At 34.0% G+C, this 18,584-nt stretch overlaps 1 protein-coding gene across 1 annotated transcript in view; it reads right to left on the reverse strand.

Annotated features, from left to right (window-relative positions):
* Positions 1-1,150: 1,150 nt before the first annotated feature.
* Positions 1,151-18,584, reverse strand: part of SLC13A1 (solute carrier family 13 member 1) — a 118,442-nt gene continuing 101,008 nt past the window's right edge. The window contains exons 9-15 of the mRNA XM_077120214.1: positions 17,703-17,801; positions 17,192-17,293; positions 13,956-14,062; positions 12,282-12,391; positions 6,803-6,964; positions 5,065-5,202; positions 1,151-3,305 (exon numbers count right to left, since the gene is read on the reverse strand). Coding sequence (XP_076976329.1) covers positions 3,168-3,305; positions 5,065-5,202; positions 6,803-6,964; positions 12,282-12,391; positions 13,956-14,062; positions 17,192-17,293; positions 17,703-17,801 — 856 coding nt within the window. The 3' untranslated portion in view covers positions 1,151-3,167. The remainder of the gene's footprint in view (positions 3,306-5,064; positions 5,203-6,802; positions 6,965-12,281; positions 12,392-13,955; positions 14,063-17,191; positions 17,294-17,702; positions 17,802-18,584) is intronic.

An 18,584-nucleotide genomic window follows, 5' to 3' on the forward strand; every position in this document is an offset into this window, starting at 1 on the left:
AGTTATTTAGCTATGATAGATATATCACAAAATATCTAATTATAACAAATTACATGTAATATATATGGTTGCATGCCAAAACACAATTAATGTGCCATACTGTTGTTATTATGTGCTAAAAAGCTCAAATAGTAGTATTGGCTAAAACTGTACTCCCCATCCTCCCAGGCTGAAAAGGAGAGAACAAAGCCTTGAATGCAAATTGAAGTGTAAGCACTGTACACATTTAGGAGGAGAGGAAGTTTGAATTCTAGAGATGCTGACCCAGAGAGTGGCAATCCGAGTGACTGAAGATACACATATGCCAGTGGAGCCCTTTAAGCACTTATATGAACAGTAGGTAAATATGCATTTAGTGAAATTGCTATTATTATGCAAACAAGAGCCAAGCCTAAGTAAGCCTCTGGGATTTAAAGTGACAAATGTTTCCTTTTAACCTTTAGGTAATCATCAAGATAATAACAAAAACACTACTTACAGTAGAGGGGAAGACAAAGAATAGTTTGACCAGCTGTTTAGGATCAGCTTCCAAAGACAATACAACCCTGTACCTAAAAGACTTTGAGAACTTTGATGTAAATAGGACAAATATGAAATGGGTGATAAGTCATTTTTGAGAAAACAATCAAAAATAAAGATGTAGCAAGAAAAATATATGGCTTACAAACACATTTTGATTAAGTATTATTTTGCCTGTACTCATCTGGCAGCTGTTGGAAGTAATTCATTAAAATTATTCAAGCTGAAATGTTTATACTATTTTCTTGAGAGCAAAATATGCTCATTATAATTTGAAAAGTTATTTCATTTTTTCATAATGAAAATACACCCATCATATAAGTATATAGTTCAGCAGTGATAAATTGAATGGCTGGAAAAAAGAAGAATGTAAAAAATACTATGTATTATGAATAAATGAAAAACATACAATAGTTAATGGAATAAGTGAGAAGAGTGAACACAGGTTTATAGAAAGCAGCAATATTATTATTATTATTTTGCAATATTATATTATAAAGGTCAAAATAGACTAAATTTTTTGAAAAATGTTTAATTCTGTATTGACTAATTAGTACACATAGACAAATAATGAACATGTGTAATTCATATAAAAAATTTTATAAACATGTTAAATTAAAAAAAACTGTACTACATTTAATTTAAAAAATAATTTTATACATAATCTTATTTGCAACAAAACAAAAAACAAGACAAAACAAACCCAGGTCTGATAACTTCTGCAACAATGTCAATGAAGATTTTAAATAGCAAAGGTGTCATCTTTTTTTAAAAATCATTTCGTCTTTAATAACTCGAGAGTGATTCACAATATGAAAAGAAGATCCAAACTTGTTTCCCTTATGGGAGATGCTGACACGATTGCCTCACACAAGCATGATCAAAGACAATGCCACTGGATTCCAAAGAGCAAGGGTGGTAGAGCAGGGCTGCAGGGTTCACGGACTGAAAAGTTTTTTTATGGAAAGACTCCGAGGGGTAGAAGGCAGCCGAAGAGACATGAAATGTGAAGGCCCCTCAAAGGTCCAGGCACGGTTGCTCGGTCCTGACCACCTTGATGCGTTTCTTGATGGTTATTCGGTGTCGCGAGTATTTGTTGTCTGGGGAGAACCCGGCAGTGTGGGCTGAACAGGTCTGTGGTCTGGTGGTCAAACTTCTTCAGTGTTCAGACCCTGTCTCCCTGCCCTTTGAAGTAATACTGGAGAAACATGACCACGCTTCAGCCAGAGACCCCAATTCTTTTCCGCAATCATGTCTGCAGCTCTGTCTGTCCCATAACCTCAAGTACTTATCAATTTCCTTCCTGTAGAGCCAGAAGCCTGTCTCCGTTTCTTACATCTTGCTTTCAGTTTTATTTTTAGCATTAGAACTGCTATGTTCTCCATCTTTAACCTTAAAGTAATTGTGCACATTATTTTGTTTCTGATTATTTTTTTACTAAAGTCTAATTTTTGAATATCGATAGACCTAAATCTTTTTCATATCCTGAGATTGTTCTCATCTTGCTTTTATTTGAGTGCTTGGTATTTTTTATTTTTACTTTGTGTTTTGCCCATAATGATTTATTTTTTCCCTATTAGTAAATACGCCAACAGTTTTAATTTTTCATTCTTTATTTTCCATCTGGTATTTCATTTCGATTTTGATAGAGTGATGTGCCTTTTTTCTGTCTGTATACCCAGTGACAATTCACTTAAATTTTCTACATCTCCTCTTTTCACATATGACATATGTTAATAACAGAAATACATGTATTTCTGAAATAAGTTAGAGATTTCAACAAAGTTGTTACACATATACAAAAATGTGTTAATGGTTTTATAGTATTTGTTTTTTTTTTTTTTTTTTTTTTTCTTATTTTGCATGGGCAGGTGCCAGGAATAAACCCGGGGCTCAGGCATGGCAAGCAAGAACTCTGCCTGCTGAGCGACCATGGTCTTTGGCTTTCCTTTTAAATTATACTGTGCTAATAGTCCAAAACTTAGCAAGCCTTATCAGTAACTTTACAGAATGTGTTTCTCAGTGCACTTAGCTCATAAACATACAAATTAAATTAATCTAACCATATGGTCAAGGAAAAATAATTCTTATGGGTTTTCTGTTGTTTAGTGAGTTCAGCTATAATTCTGGAACTTTTGTTTCTACTTCAGTTTTCATATTTTATGTGTATATTTTAAAAATAATCTGCTTGGATTTTTTAAAGTTGAAGTAGGCACATTTCATTTAAGTTGAACATTTTATGTGCATTACCAGATTTGTTTTTTTAGTAAATGCCCTCTGAGAAAACTACAGAAGTGGTTTATCCAAATACCTAATTAAATTGTATATTTTATTTTCTATTTCTAGCTTCATGGGGAGTTTATAAAATAATAAACTAAATGAAATGTAACACTCAAGCCAAATTGTATGATGTAGCAAGTAACCTGATTTCTTTGAAGATCAAATTATAAATAAATGCTCTTTGGTTGCACTTCATAGGAAAGGTAGACACTGAGTTATGGCAGTAGGTTTTGGGTATTCACTGAAGCTGCAGCCGTCACACCAGGACTGATTTGAATGTGTCATCACTTATCTGGAGACAAATTTTACAGTGAATTCTTAATGGTACCCAAAAATCACCGCAGGAAAGTCAGAACAGTTTTGCTGGGTCATGGCATGGTCATATTGCTAATTGGAGGAGCCCAAGACGGGTATGTGTAGAGGTCAAACATAGGCACAATCCAGGTGGACATACCCAGCATCACCACAGCAACACCTACAATATTAACCCCAAGTCCAGCTTTAACCTGAAACAGGAAAGAACATAAATATCAGTCTCCTGTAAAGTACACTTATGAGAGAATTGGAATACCGTTGCAGACAGCCTATATCAGATTTTCATGCATCCTAAATGATCAGTGTAATCTGTCATTTCATAAGACAAAGGATCTTCTTCCATTCATGCCAAAAGAGAATTGGTTCCCAACTAAGCATCATGTAAATGGACAGCCTAAGAGAGTTCCCTTTTAGAAGTATACCTAAGTCATTCTGACTAGAGAAGAATTTCTTAAAAAATCTCCTGTTTCACGTTAAATCAGAATTTATTGTGTGGTTTTACATTTCAATGGATAAGATTCAGCTGATCCTTCACCATATAAAAACAAGCTAACAACTCTATATAACTGGATCCTTCATATTCAGTCAATATTATTATTAGTTTACCCTTATTATCTTACTGTGACTTAATGCTATTTCTAATCATCTTCTTTAGAGTTCATATTTTACTAGCTCTTACATCATTATATTCTGGTGTCTATTAAACCATTTCTGAGTTGCCATCTATTCACTAATACAGAGACTGGCAAACTACTGTACACAGCCCGTTTTTGTAAATAAAGTTTTGCTGGACCACAGTCATACCATTTATTTATGTGCTGCCTGTGGCAGCTTTCATGATACAATGGAAGAATTCAGTTGTTGTGACAGTGATCGTAAGACCTGTGGAGTCTCAAATAGTTACTACCTTTGTCCCTATACAGAGAAAGTTTGCTGACTCCTGCATTAAAGCATGTAGTCTCAAACCAAATGGGAATACCTAGTAATGGTATAGATGTCCCCTTTACTGTCTGTGCATGCGACTCATTTATTCCATAATTCATTTTTATTTTTAATACATATACATAAAGGCATGCTTATATTGTATTATGCATTTCTTTTCTTTTTCTTTCTTTCTTTTTTTTTTTTTTTTTTTTTTTTTTTTACCAAAAGGATATTATATGACTTTTTCATGGAGGGAGCTCAAGAATTATTGTCTCAGAGGCTCAGGGACAGCAATCAGGGTAGAGGGAAACTGGAATTTCCCTTGGAACTGCATTCACATAGCAAGCTCATTTAATTTACTATGGTTACATGTTTATTTAGGTTGGTTTGGAGGCTGTTGATGAAGATTAGGAGGAGACAGAAATGTTCTCAGGAGACAGAAATGTTCTTAAATGTTCTTGACTGCAGCACAACTTTCATATATTGCAGGAAAATGTGCGCATTTTATCACTCAACTTCTCCATTAGTACTTGATTGTGCTTTCACATCAAGATGCTAATAACAGAATCAGAACAAGAAAGATCCCTTTTCATCAGACACTGAGCCCAATGTCTTACTGAGAGGAAATGTCAGTTGCACATATATTTGTGATTACAAACCACAGGACTAGTCTGATCGCTGAATTTCATTAACCCTAGTTCTTTCTTTTGCCTAGGTCAGGTTGAATTCTGATCTTGACATGAATAGTTAAGCAGTCATATTGAGCATATTCTATGTTATTTTCCTGGTTCAAGGACATTACTGGTGCATTCTATGTCTCTGTGTTTGTAATTCTAAATTCTAAAGACATGTTCCCTTCTGGTTATCACTCAAAAAACAATTCTATGACCAGTCATGCACACTCCTTCAGAAATGGAATTCAAGGTTGCTTTTCCTGGCCATTGATTAGTATATAAAAGGAGAAATAACCCAAGACATCACAAAAAATGTGCATTGAACCGGACAGTGTTCTTTCAGCTAACTTACCATATCAATGACTTTCAGATGGCCATATGAATAAACAATAGCATTGGGTGGATTTGCAACTGGTAGAAGGAATGCAAAGGAAGTACATAGCGTAGTAGGTATCAAAATATAAAGAGGGTTCACCTGAATGGCTTCAGCCTATTGTAAAGATAAAAAGTAAAAGAGTCTAAGTAAAATTTTGAAGGTAGACACCAAGCATCAAAATGAGCAAATTTACTATAATAAACTTTCCCAGAAGCAGTAAAACCTGAAGACAAAATTATACACATAAATCCAGTTATAACTTGTAATTTTTTTTCAGAAAATGTCTCTTCTTGTTGTTTATATGATTTTAGGCACCTGTTTAAGCATTAAAACTCAGCTTGTTAAGAAAATAAACTACCATTGATTCCAAAAATTTAATAAAAATTGCAACCATAAATTGTTTACCTAGTCTAAGAGCTGTGCTAAGTGTGTGTGTGTGTGTGTGTGCGCATGTGTAATCTCATTTAATTTTCACAATAACCTTATAAAATAGCTGCCATAACCCCAAGTAATTTATGAAGAAACTGAGGCCTAAATAGGCTAAAATAACTGTTCAAACACACAGCTGGCAAGCAGTTAAGTTTAGGCAGGATCTCAGTTCCCTCTGTCTCCAGAGTTTCTCATTATTCCACTAATTTTCTGTCTCTGTAATACATGTAATTTAAAATTTGCTTGAGAATAATCATATAAGAGTTATCACTATTCTTAATTTGTCATATAATTTTCTAAGTACTCCATATTTTGAGGAAAAAATAGAGAAAATGCCCAAATGATATTTTAACAATATGAATTGCCTACATCTTTTTTTTTAAATTTGAAGCAGCAATCCAAGAATACCAACATATGGCCAGGGGAAGGGTGGAGCTTTCTTTAAGGGAGAATGTAATCAATTCCTACAACTGGTAATAAATCCCAGAAGGGCAGTCTTTCTTAATTTAAGCATTTTCCTAACACCAAAATCATCTGTCTGAACAAAAAAACTATTTACATAAAGCTATTTGTTTCTTGTAATTGCTAGCAAAAGTAAAATTAAAGGGAGTTCAGCTATCTAGGTGGGAAAAAGAAAGGAAAACTCTTTTTCCCTCTCCTAGCAACTTTGCTTCTTCCTTATCTTTTAAATTTATTTTGAATTCTCCCTTGGCCAATACAGAATTGTCTAAGATCTTTGAACTTTAATCCTGAACTAAAAAGTCTAGCTCTTGGGCAGTGCAACAGTGGCTTAGGGGCAGAGTTCTTGCCTGCCATGCTAGAGACTCAGGTTCGATTCCCAGAACATGCCGATGCAAAAAAAAAAAAAGTTTAGCTCTTCAATTACTTGTGAATCAGTTATACGAGATGCTTCTCAGAAATGCCAGGAATAATCTTTGAAAGGAAGAAGTGTCAGTCTTATAAATCTTAATACTGAATTTGCCAGGAAATGATGAAGTCCAGTCTTATAGCTGGAATGGATCAAGTCTGGTCCTCTCACTTTCCTGTAAATTAAGAAACTGGGAGGAGAGAAGATAAGTGGTTGACTTAAGATCATGGTGCTTGATCATAGAAGAAAAGAGGTCTCCTAAATTGAGATTTCCTTGCTATTATCACTCTGCAAGTTACTAGTAGGAGAACTATTCAGGCCCAAAATAATTCCACACTACAATATGAGAATAAACATTCCAAAGTAGAATACTAGTCCATTTAATGAATATTAAGACAGCATAAATGGGCTACTCACCAGTGGAGATAATATTGGGAGAAGGAGGGTAATGGTAGCTGGATTGCTGGCTACCTCTGTTAAAGATGTGACGATCAAAGAAGATATCAGAACTATTAGCCATAGTGGTAACGAACCTAAAGGAGATAATTTATCTCCTATCCACTTAGATAGTCCTGACTCCTAAAAAAAAAAATTTACAATGTCTGTCATTCACTAATAATGCATTTTACCAGAAAAAATTTCAACATAAAAAAGCAATATTTTCTCCGGGAACTCATTTTCTAAAATGCCATTTTAATCTCTCATAATTTTCTGTGCTTTGATAGATCTGGGTGGCTTTAACAAAGAGAAGTTCTCACTTATTCTTATTTTACCAACATTTTTAGGAAATATGAATTGTTTACTCATATTTATAAGCTAAAATTTGATTTTAACAAATTAATATATGTAGATTTTTAACAAGTCATGTGATAATATCACTCCTAAGTTATGTTCCCCAGAGGTAACAGTTTTTATCTTTTTTAGCTAATTATAGAAGCACTTAGACGTTTATAGCTACCATTCTACATAATATTCTAATTATGCTATTTATTAATTTTCAAATTTAGACATTTTTTTCTGACTTCTTATATAAAAGATTATATATTACCTTTCTTAAACCATCCACTACACATGCATTTCCTGTCCCTTTAACACTCTACATTGATATATAAAAATTTTTGGTTAAATCAATATTTAATATTTACCATAATGATTATATAAAGATTGCTTATAGCTGAGCATTTTGTATACTATGGTTGTATTTATTTTTTTACAATTTTTTCCCAGCCTATAATTGTCTCATTTTTTTTGTCTCCTTTGTTTTCTAAGTACCTATCACTAATTCTTCATCTCATTTTCTAGGAAAATGAAAAAGTCCACCCCAAGTAATCAAACATATCAGGTAATTATTCATTTCAATTTTTCCCCTGTAGAGACATCTATTCTGGAGTATTCCCTCCTCCCATACCATTTGGACTATTTGGTCTTTAGATTTTCTCCACTATGGTTGTTCTGGGACCTCTTTTCACTACTGTGCCATAAGTTCTCATTGGCTTCTTATTTGAAAATGCTATGTCCATTCTTGTTTACTCCTTTGTAAACTCCTTTGTGTTGGTGGAACACATTCTTATATAAGTTCCTCAGACGACGCATGGAAGGTAACACTTTTTGAGTCTCTACATGTCTGAAACGTCTTTATCTTCTTTTCACATTGCTTTGATAGCTTCATTTTCATAGAAGCTACTATTCAAAGAAAATTTGATTTTCATAGATTTGAAATGATTATTACTCAACAGTTTCAAGCCATTGCTCCATTTCCCATGGGCTCCAGTATGGCTCTTTACAAGTCTGATGCTACTCTAATCTTTGAGTCATTGTATGTAGTGCAAAAAATAGGCTGAGCTGAATGAGTGGATACTGTATGTTTTGGTTTGCTAAAGATGCTGAATGCAATATAATAGAAATGGATTGGCTTTTTAAAATGGGGATTTATTAAATTATAATTTATAGTGCTTAGGCCATAAAAACTTTGAAATTAAGGCATCAAGGGGAAAAAGTCATAACTCTGAAAAAGGCTGCTGGCATCCAGGATTTCTTTGTCACATAGGAAGGCACAAAGCAAGGTCTGCTGGACCCCTGCTCCTGGGCTCTGTTTTTGGCCTCTGTGTCCAGTAGCTTTCTCTTAAAATGTCAGTGGGTCCTTTCTTCCTTCTCCAGGGATACTTCTGAGCTCTTTGTGTCCTGCAGGTTTCCTTTCAGCATCTCTAGGGCATCTCTCTCATGTCCTTCACTTGGTTTCATCTCTCTGCTCTCCGTATCGACTCTCTCCAAAATGTTTTTGGGCATTTCTTTCTCTCTTAGCTTCTCGAGGGGCATTTTCTTTCTAAAACTCTGTGTGTGTGTGTGTGTGTGTGTGTGTGTGTGTGTTTGCGTGTGTGTATGCCTGGGCGAGCTCTCTTAAAGGACTCCAGCAAAGGATTAAGACCCTCTTTGAATTGGGTGGGTCACATCCCCACAGATCAACCTAGTCAAAAGGTCCCATCCACAATGGCTCTGCACACACAAGGATGGATTAAAAAAACATGTCTTTTCTGGGTACACAACAGTTTCAAACAAGCACACTGTATGTTATTCTACATCCTCTCTTCCCTAGAGGAAAGGGGAGAACCCTCCTTTTGTGAGAAGATTCCAATGAATTGTTGCAGATGTAAATCTTTATACTCATGACAAACTAGGATCAATCAGAAAAGCTCTAAGTGCAAGCCAACAAAAGCTGGCACAAGCATTTCCAAATGTGGTTACCAGATATTATGTATGCTATTTATGGGTTTCATATATTTTTGTATGTTTGTTTATTAGCTGGGTTTTTAGATGTAAAAAAACTATATACCATTTAAGTCACACTAATGCAAATATATCCTAGAATACAGCTATATAGACTTTACTAATGGGTTTTATCTATCTCCAGTGTTCTGCCTTTCTGGAAGCCATTGGGATCACATCATCTCCAGGGTTCCATAATTCTACGTGAAGTGCTTTGGTCTTGGGCAGTGCCATTAGTTCAGAATCCTAAAGCCTTCAGTTTGGGGAATATTTTTTTATTATTTGTTTGGAAATGTTCTTCCTTCTATTTTCTTTGTTTCTTCTTTCTAGAACAACTATAATTGGGATGCTGAACATTGTAGACCAATGTTCTAATTTTCTTATCTCTTTTTTTCATATTTCCCTTCAACTTTTTGTTCTACTTTTTGGTGAAAAGGTTCATATTTCATCTTCTAACCCTGCCACTGAACTTTTTATTTCTGCCACCATATTTATAATTTTCAGAGGTTCTTGCTTGTTTGCTATTACTATATAAAAAAATAACATTTTGCTTTAGTTTCATTTCTCCAATGTTTGTCAGATCTCTCTGAGGTGTCAGCAGCAAAATTTTAGTTTTCTTTTCTTTTTCTGTGGTCCTTCTCTAGCTTATGTATTTTTCAAACCATCCTCCATTGTCAACCTTGGTTTTTATTCCAGCTTTCAGATTTACCTGTTGCCTCCAAATCATGAGCAATTACAGGATCCTGTGATTGAATCAGCTTCTTTCTTGTGGGTCTTTCACTTTGCAGACCCATAGTTTTAATCTTTGTCTCCTTTTTCTACTCTGCTTAGTCAGTTACCCCTCAAATATCTTTTTTACATCTTCTGATTTTATCATTTCTTGTCTATACTGTTCTTCTCGTATATTCTTCATCTTGAGAGATTGATACATTTTTATTCCTTTATTACCACATTAGTGAAGGTTTGAGGGAGAAAGGAGAAACAGAGTGTTAAATTCTCCACATCTAAGAGGCAGATAAATTTTGAGGAATGCGTGAAAAGAATTTGAAAGCAACTGACAGCTTGTGGGAAATCACGCTAGAACAAAATCACAAGGCATATAGAGAAAGGGAACTGCAGTGAAGTGAACGCCTTAGTACCTGCTATCTCATGCTTCCCAACTTGAAGGGTTATTTGGTTCTGGACATTTTGTAAACTAACTACAATTTGGAACAAAATCAAAACAATCTCACCATTCAGGTGTAGGGTTACTCTGGGAAATCTGTAAAGATCTGATTCCATGTAGTAGGATTTTAATAGCAAACTAGACCTCCCTCTATGAGTCGCCAGATTCTTCTATTGCGAGAACCTATTCATTAGACTAAGTACAGCCCTTTTCATTTCCTCGGATTTTGGCTATTCTAGAGTCTGGCCAATGTTTTCAAACCCACTATAAGTGTCTGTGGTACAGCCTAGACAGACACTCTGGGAAGGAGAGATGAGCCAAGTTCACCTTAAGGTTAGGCTTTCTGATTCTGACATCACAATTTAAATGAGCAGATATTGGAGCGAAAGTTATTTAGTTGAGAAAACAGATCGCATTATTGCAGAAATGGCTGTCATAGACAGAATTTTGAACCCCAGTTTGGGTATGTTCTTAAAGTTCAACTGCATTCCTGTGGGTGTGAACCTGTTATAAATAAGACCTTCAGAAGACATCATTTTTAGTTAATATGTGGCCCAACTGAATTGGGTGGATCCTAATCTGTATTAGTGGAGACCCCATAAAAAGAAAACTACAGGAAGGAAGCTGGAAGCTGGAAGTCAGTGGGAACATGGATGAGAAAGGAGAGGACATTGCCATGTAATGCCAAAGCCAAGAACCGTGAGGGTTTCAGCAAACCAAGGCCAGAGTACTCCAACCCTAGGAGAGGCAAGCCTTTTAGCCTCTCAAACTGAGGCAATAAATTCACATTGTTTAAAAGCCAATGCATTGTGTCATATTTGTCATAGCAGCCTGGAAAGTTGAGACAATGGTAGAAAGAATCTGTGTTTATTTTGTATTTCTATAATTTCTATTCCAGTAAAGAATGATTGAGCCAAATCTAGACCTAAAAAAAATGTAAATGATCCTCAGAATTGAGACTTAGAACTACTCAAATCCTTTTGCTGAAAGCTTAATATCCAAATGCCATACAGAAAAATTGACAATAAAATGAGACTCGAAGAACAAGACTCTCTATTGATTACTAAGAAGAGAAGAGGCAGTTATTGAGACATATAAAAAATTAACTGCCTAAAAAGCAAAAGTCTGAGCATAACACCCCTTTTATCATTTTTTTTTTCAATTTGATTACTCAGTAAGGAATTGAAATAACTATGGATTTTGGGTGTTACACAAAGGCTATGAAATCAAGAAATGGGAGGTTTTAATTATTCAAAGAATAAAGAATTTTCATGGAATTTTTGGAGAAGATACTTTTCTTCCATTACAAAGGACAAGGACCTCTCCAGACTGCTGGTTTATGTCAACTGGATAGATATGCTACAGAAGTAGCCAACGTGATTCCTTTTGGTGTTCTTATTTCCTGAGATGATGTACAACATTAGCCATAGTTATGGGAAATGGTCTCTGGACTCTATTCAATAAACATTGACTTTGTACCTTTAATGCTAATATTATCTCTCATTTTCCTTCTTCGATAACAATGGGACCATGATATATTGAAGAGACCTCTGGGAGCTACTCCAATTCATTGTGAAATAAGGTAAAGTTGTAAACAAACAAAACCATACGTTCAAGCAGGAACTATTTTACAGGTTATTTTTCATTCGGTTTTTTTTTTTCTTACTAAACTTGTCTTCTAATACTATTTCATTGATTAAGGAGTTGAATCTTCTTTGCTTTATTTATTTTGTTATGCTGAAACACCATTAAAAATGATGTTTTGTGTTTATAATCTATAAAAATTATTGAACTCTGCACTCACTTTATCTGTGTAGTATGTTCTACATACTGCATAGATATTAAAATCTGCATCTTAAGAATGATAGAATGAAGTGGAATATGCCGAAAGCTTAAATGTCTTTGTGTTCTTCTTTTGAATAGTCTAGTTAATTGTTAAATATCTTAGACACAGAGTATGAGTATTACCTCACAGCCATCTGCCAGGGCAAACCCTCCACCGACTAGAATGGCTATATCCCAGGGCATGAATGACTGGAATTCTTTCCAAGTAATCAGTGGAGAGTAATCAAAAGCAACTGCAAAGCAAAAATCCTACAGTTATACGTTGCTTAAAATATGACAATATGACTTTTCTTTTCAGCATCCTAAATGGGCATCTTAAAAAAATTGGCAATATTCCTATATTGTTTTAGAGAAGAGTTTTGATCTGTACTTTGAGTAATTTCTACATGGTGTAGGTGGAACACTACATTATAAAAAGAAGAAAAAACACTGTAACTTGGAAAAATCCCTCGGATTATATGATGGAATGAATTTGGATAAATTATAACATTGTCATCTATGATGCTATTCATTCATTCTGGTAATGTTTTGTTGTATTATAAGTAACACAGTGCATTTACTTGTTATGCAGGATGTTTGTAATTTTACATTGGTTCCAATAGCATCAGTGTAGTAGTATAATTGTTATTCACCAATGTTTATCTGAATATTTTTGGTATTTTTTTTAAATCATGAGGAAGGTCATGATAGATTCACCAGAATTCCAGTTAGTGTACTTCATTAAAAACTTATATTATTTTTTACCTGCTATTTTAAACCTCATGTGAATGAATTTATCATGGAGAACATGAGTTGAAGAATAAGGGAGAGAGAAACAAGTGGTTAGGTGCAAGACTCTTTCTGAGAAAGGGGATTCAGAGGTGTGGTCAGAGAGGCTAAAGCCAATCACTGGTTTCTCAACACAAGACCCTTCCAGGTCTTTGGGCTATGATTATAAAGGTGAGAGTTGTCAGGACCTCGTTTGTACATAAAAGCTTGCATCACAAAATCCCCTTTTAACACACAAGGAAAGATTTGTTTGATATTTTAATTTCAAGTGAAGAAAAAAGACATTTTTTTCTACACTATGCTGGTTACATAAATCACATATATCCTGCCCCAAGAATCTGATATATTAGGCATTTATTGACTCTTACTGAAGGAGTCAGATGGGCTAATCCAACGGCATGAATCCAGTTTCATCCTAGTAAAAATTTCTAGACAATTATAAACCATTTATCCTAAATTGACTTCATAGGACTTAGGCCACCTAAAACAAGCTCTGTTAGTATAAAGCATAAGCATGGATGAATCTTATCCTATGTTGAAGGAATACATTTACGTGCATCAGTCTATGGATATGCCCATGCAAACATGCATGCTTCTTTGACCATGACTAGTGTGGGGCTGATTTGCATTTTCTCCATGACCTCTACTAGGCTTCAAACTCCTCACCATTTTTGGTTTTCAACTTTTTTAAAGGATTTATCACAAATTATGCCTTCCAAGTTCTTGTTCCTATGCTTGTCATACTAAGATCAATTCTGATTATGGCAGGGCTTGGGAATGAGGCTTATCATGAGTCAAATAGTACTAGTTACAGCAAAGGTTTGACCACAGTACATAAAGGAAACTACCAGCTACATTTGTAAATTAACAGGATCCCTGTAGTGGGTGGAGGACCTGGGCTGCCTGACTATGGATTACAGTGTATAAACGGGGCATGCTAAATCATGGGTTGTCATTCGTTCTGGAATCAATAGAATTTTAAATTTTTTGCTCTTTCAAATGAATTCAGAATTATAGATGATACTTAACCAGTTTCTCCCGTGGATGTAGTTTTTGTCAATTTCTTAGCTGGTATAAGAAAAAATAGGAGTCCTACAATTAAGGCAACAGTTGAATCAGTAACAAAACCTGGGTACCTGAAAATGGACAAGTGTGCATATTATAAAATGGCATAAAAATGTATATAAGATAAACACCAATTGGTTATGCTAATAGCATATGAGCAGTAGTGGTGGCATATGTCATTTACTTTGGATAATCTCTAAATCTATTGATTTTATATTAAATGACAAACTTCAGAATCACGTTCCCATTTTTCCCATATATTCATCCTTATTTTCAATACCATGTATACACAAGCTGATGCAGTGGTCAATTTTACATATTTTCCTTTTGGGTAGACTAAACAGATCTGTTAAACAATTTCTTATTTAAATTAGTTACTCTTTTAAATTATATTTCAAGAGAGGTGAGTTGAAAACAATTGCTAAAAAAGGCAAAACCCCATATGCTTTATTTATTTATAACATCTTACTATCTACTGAATTATAGTACGGTATAGGTGCTTCTATGCCCTACTATAATTCTAGAGACCCCTAAATTTCATTGTGAATTGTGAAAAGGAATTGATCTGTTTTCTAAGAACTAGTACCTGCTTCTGTAGTTATAGACTCCAGCTACGTCATACAAATAAAATCAATGCATGGAAAACTTTCCAACCTATGAAACTAAATCAGGAATATTAATTATTGGAATGGATTTTGAGATGCTCATAAATGATCATTGTACAAATTGAAAGTGATTCACGAACAATTGGGGTCTGAGAATCACAGGTCGTTCCAACAAATAAGACAAGTTCTCAGAAGCCTCAACAGTGAAGAAGTACCTGGAAACCAGATATAAATAATGCAAGCATAAACGATTAGAATTTAATTTTTAAAGTAATCAATAGTAACTAGTGCATCTTTTTAGCCTGAGAAGAAATATGAACATTCTAAAAATTGTTATACTACCTGATAACTAAGCAATGTATATGTACTGTAGAAGCTCTCCATTCCTGTAATTCAGTTAAAAAATCTAAATAATCAAGGAAATGAATTATCTTTTGTGATCTAGCAATACTTAAAGCAGTCTACTTTCCTTAAATTTAAATTTATTTTCTTATATTATTGAGTAAATTTGCCTAGGCATCATTTATTTTACAAAATTGACCAATATTTATAGTTTTATTGTTCCTTATTCTTTCCTTTCATTTGTAATTTTTGATTGAATTTTTGCCATGTTGGGTCAGGCATCATGTAACCTGATTTTGTTTGATATGAAAAAAATGCACTGAATTCAGTCCAGGTTCAAACAGATGGAATTAAAACATTAGGTGGTAGACACAAATTTTGATATATATTTGAAATTTTGAAATATATTTATTTTATAGGATATAAGTTTTAAATAAAATCAGCATAAATTGTTATTATCAAAAGTCTTTAAAATATTTGTAATCATTTATTATAACATTTTTTTAGCTCACCATGAATTATATGATAGGGATAGCTCAATATTATAAAATATTAAGCTTATACAAATTTTATTTGCTTTGACATTACCAATTAGATTGATATTTTCATGCTCCATCCTCTCCCAATCCTTTTCCTATTGCTTTCTTTCAGAATTCTAGATAACGTGAGCACCTGCCCATAGGAAATTCATTTTGTTTTCCTGCATCTCTTGAATTGCATTTTTCTCCCATTAGAAGTAGAAATTAGAAACATTATATTGAATTTCCTATTGGGATTTCTGCCTCACGTTCATTAGCTGTTGTCTGATATCACTTTGTTCCTACACACAAGTGTTAAGAGAAAGACTCTTGACCTAGGATGCTAAGAGTAGGGTTGTAGAAAGGGGGAGGAATTGTTTTTTATGTTCATCTAGGTCCTATCACAAAACTACAAAGTACTAATCAAACTCTCAACCATACTTGCTTTGAATATTGAGATGCTGTCTTTTGTTCAGACATTTCAAAATAAGAAGTTTTGCTCCTTCAATAGGAAACAAAGCATTTAAAAGCTGAAATGTCAAATTTTAAAACATGTCACATTATTGCACTGCTTGACTTGTGTGGTCACTAGGAATTTGGACTCAGTCATTGCACCTATTAAAAAATGCTGGCAATGCCTACAAGTCCAGAAGGCTCTGACTCAGAGATGGAGAAATTCCTTGTTTTCCAAATAGAATATATTTGACTCAAATAATTTTGATCTCTGCCCAAATTATATGAGATTTTGCTGGGGATGTGAGACAGGAAGTCCAAATCAGAAATCTGTTCAGTTTAGGAATTTGAGTATTTCCGTCAAAGACAAATTTAGAACATGAATCTCCAAACCAAATTATTTATATTGACATGTAGGATGGTCCTTAATTTGGAAAATTATGCTACAATTTTCCCCCTCACTTGAGATGACTCAGCAATGACTGCTGGTATAAAAGACGTTGAGAGATAAACTTAACTCTGACCAGCTTCTAACATTAGCTTTGAAAATTGGTCTTATTACTTATTCAGGAATTCCTTATCTTTAAAATGGAGACTGGATTGAAATTGTAGTGAACTAGTGTGAAAATGGACATAAATGGAGAAAAATACAAGAATTCAAGCCAAGTAAATAATCCTCTATAGAACTAAAAAAAAAAAATCAAGTTAGCAAAAAGCACAACATATAAATTCATATCAGATTATTAACAGAAATTGAGTGGGATTTACTTTATGTGATATACTTTTATATAACGTAATAATAAAGGAAATAAACATTTATTATTAAAGGAAATAAATATTTCCTTTAGGGAATAAGGCAACTTAAGTGCTAAGTGCCATTATTACTACTATTTTACAGATGAAGAAACTAAATAGGTGACTTGTTCAAAGTAAGTAGAAGAGCCAGGATTGATCCCAAAGCAGCGTGACTCCAAAATCTAACCTAACCACCTTGGACATGGCCTTTTTGCAGATTATGTTTCTAACTGTGTAGGAATCAAACAATTTGTCTGAAAAGGACTTTGATATTTAGGTACAGATTAGTAAAGTTACCTTGTTTGTGGTCTTACCTTAGATTTTATTTCTTATAATTTTTTTTTCCTGAAAAGAGTAGAATTAAAAATGTCTTTTCAAGGGAAAGGAAGAAAAATTTCATAAAATCTTTTAGAGTTATAAGAACCATTTAGGAGTGAACTGCAGAATAAAACCAGAAAGGTCCGCAAGCATAACATGTAACACTTACTTTGAAAAAAGCACAGACCAACCAGAAACAAATCCAGGATCTCGGCTAAACCATAGCAGGGCCATCACAACGAAGAGGACCAATGTCACAATTTCTTGATACCTGTGGAAAAATTCCAATCCTATCATTTCTTGTTTTCATAGTGTAGACATTCATAGAAACTTCCTGAGCTATTGTCAAGAGTAATCTTAGCAGAACGCTAAACACTATAAAAACTGGAGGTGTCAATACTTGAGTGTGTCAGTGTAGTTAGAAAAGTCCCTTACTACTCTGAGGGTCTCTTGGCTCCGTGTCATTCTGTCTGGCAATTTTTAGTTAGATATAGCATGTGTTCCATTGCATTCAGTTATATTTACAAAGGTTAACACATTTGGATTCCTAATTAAGTTTTTATAAGTACATGTCAGACGATTATGTGCTACTTGCACTTAAACAAATACTTGCAATTATGTGTTACTTGCATTTAAACAAATACAGCATCCATGTGTATGAGTGTGTGTGTGTATTTTACCTTATTGGTCCAAGTTTTTGGTATTCTTGCTTAATCACTTCTGCACAAGCTGTTTCTTTGACTGTTTTGTTTTTGCCGCACTTGAACATCTCTTTATAACTGAAAAGCATAATTAAACCTGTCAGATAAAGGATTCTTTCACCATCTCCTCCTATTATGGAAGATATTTGTGTATAAACTTCAAAAAATATGAATTTCTCTTCTAACAACAGAATTCTCTACTTTCCACCTATACTTTCATCTCCTTTTTGGAATGGCTTTGCTTTTCTGTTTTTCCAGGTTTTCTCACTTTTGAATACTTAATTTTTGTTCCATGTTTTCCATGACACCTTCCAATTATCTCTTCTTTTTTGAAGTACTTTTGCACCATTGAAATTTTACCATGTACCTCTCAGCTCTAATTCAACACTTCATTATATGCTATTGTTAATGTTAATTGTTGTACGTGTAAAAGTTTTGTCCTACTGGTTAAATAAAAAATTATTTAAAGGAAGGGGCAATTTCATTGATGTTTTCTTTCACCCACTATCCTTGGAAAACTAGTGTACATCCATGGTAATACTTTTTGACTGATCAATTCAATAATATGTATGGTAAATTTATGGTACAGTTGACTGGCGGATATATCGCTTTTCACAGAATATACTCCAGTTGATTTATATGTTAGGCCTTGGGTCACATACATTAACCCAAGCAAGGTCTATTCTCAGAAGCAAACCTATTCTATTACATTTTTTCTCAAGTTTTTCCATGCTTTATTTCCAAATAGCATCTGCTGGACAATTTTCCATCTTATTTCCAATAGTAACTGCTTGTCTCCACTGCTTTTAGCTTCTTATTTTAATTGCACCTTACCCCTGTGATTAATTTTTCTGTCTTGAA

This window comes from Tamandua tetradactyla, chromosome 1, assembly GCF_023851605.1.
Source record: "Tamandua tetradactyla isolate mTamTet1 chromosome 1, mTamTet1.pri, whole genome shotgun sequence".
NCBI classification, from domain to species: Eukaryota; Metazoa; Chordata; class Mammalia; order Pilosa; family Myrmecophagidae; genus Tamandua; species Tamandua tetradactyla.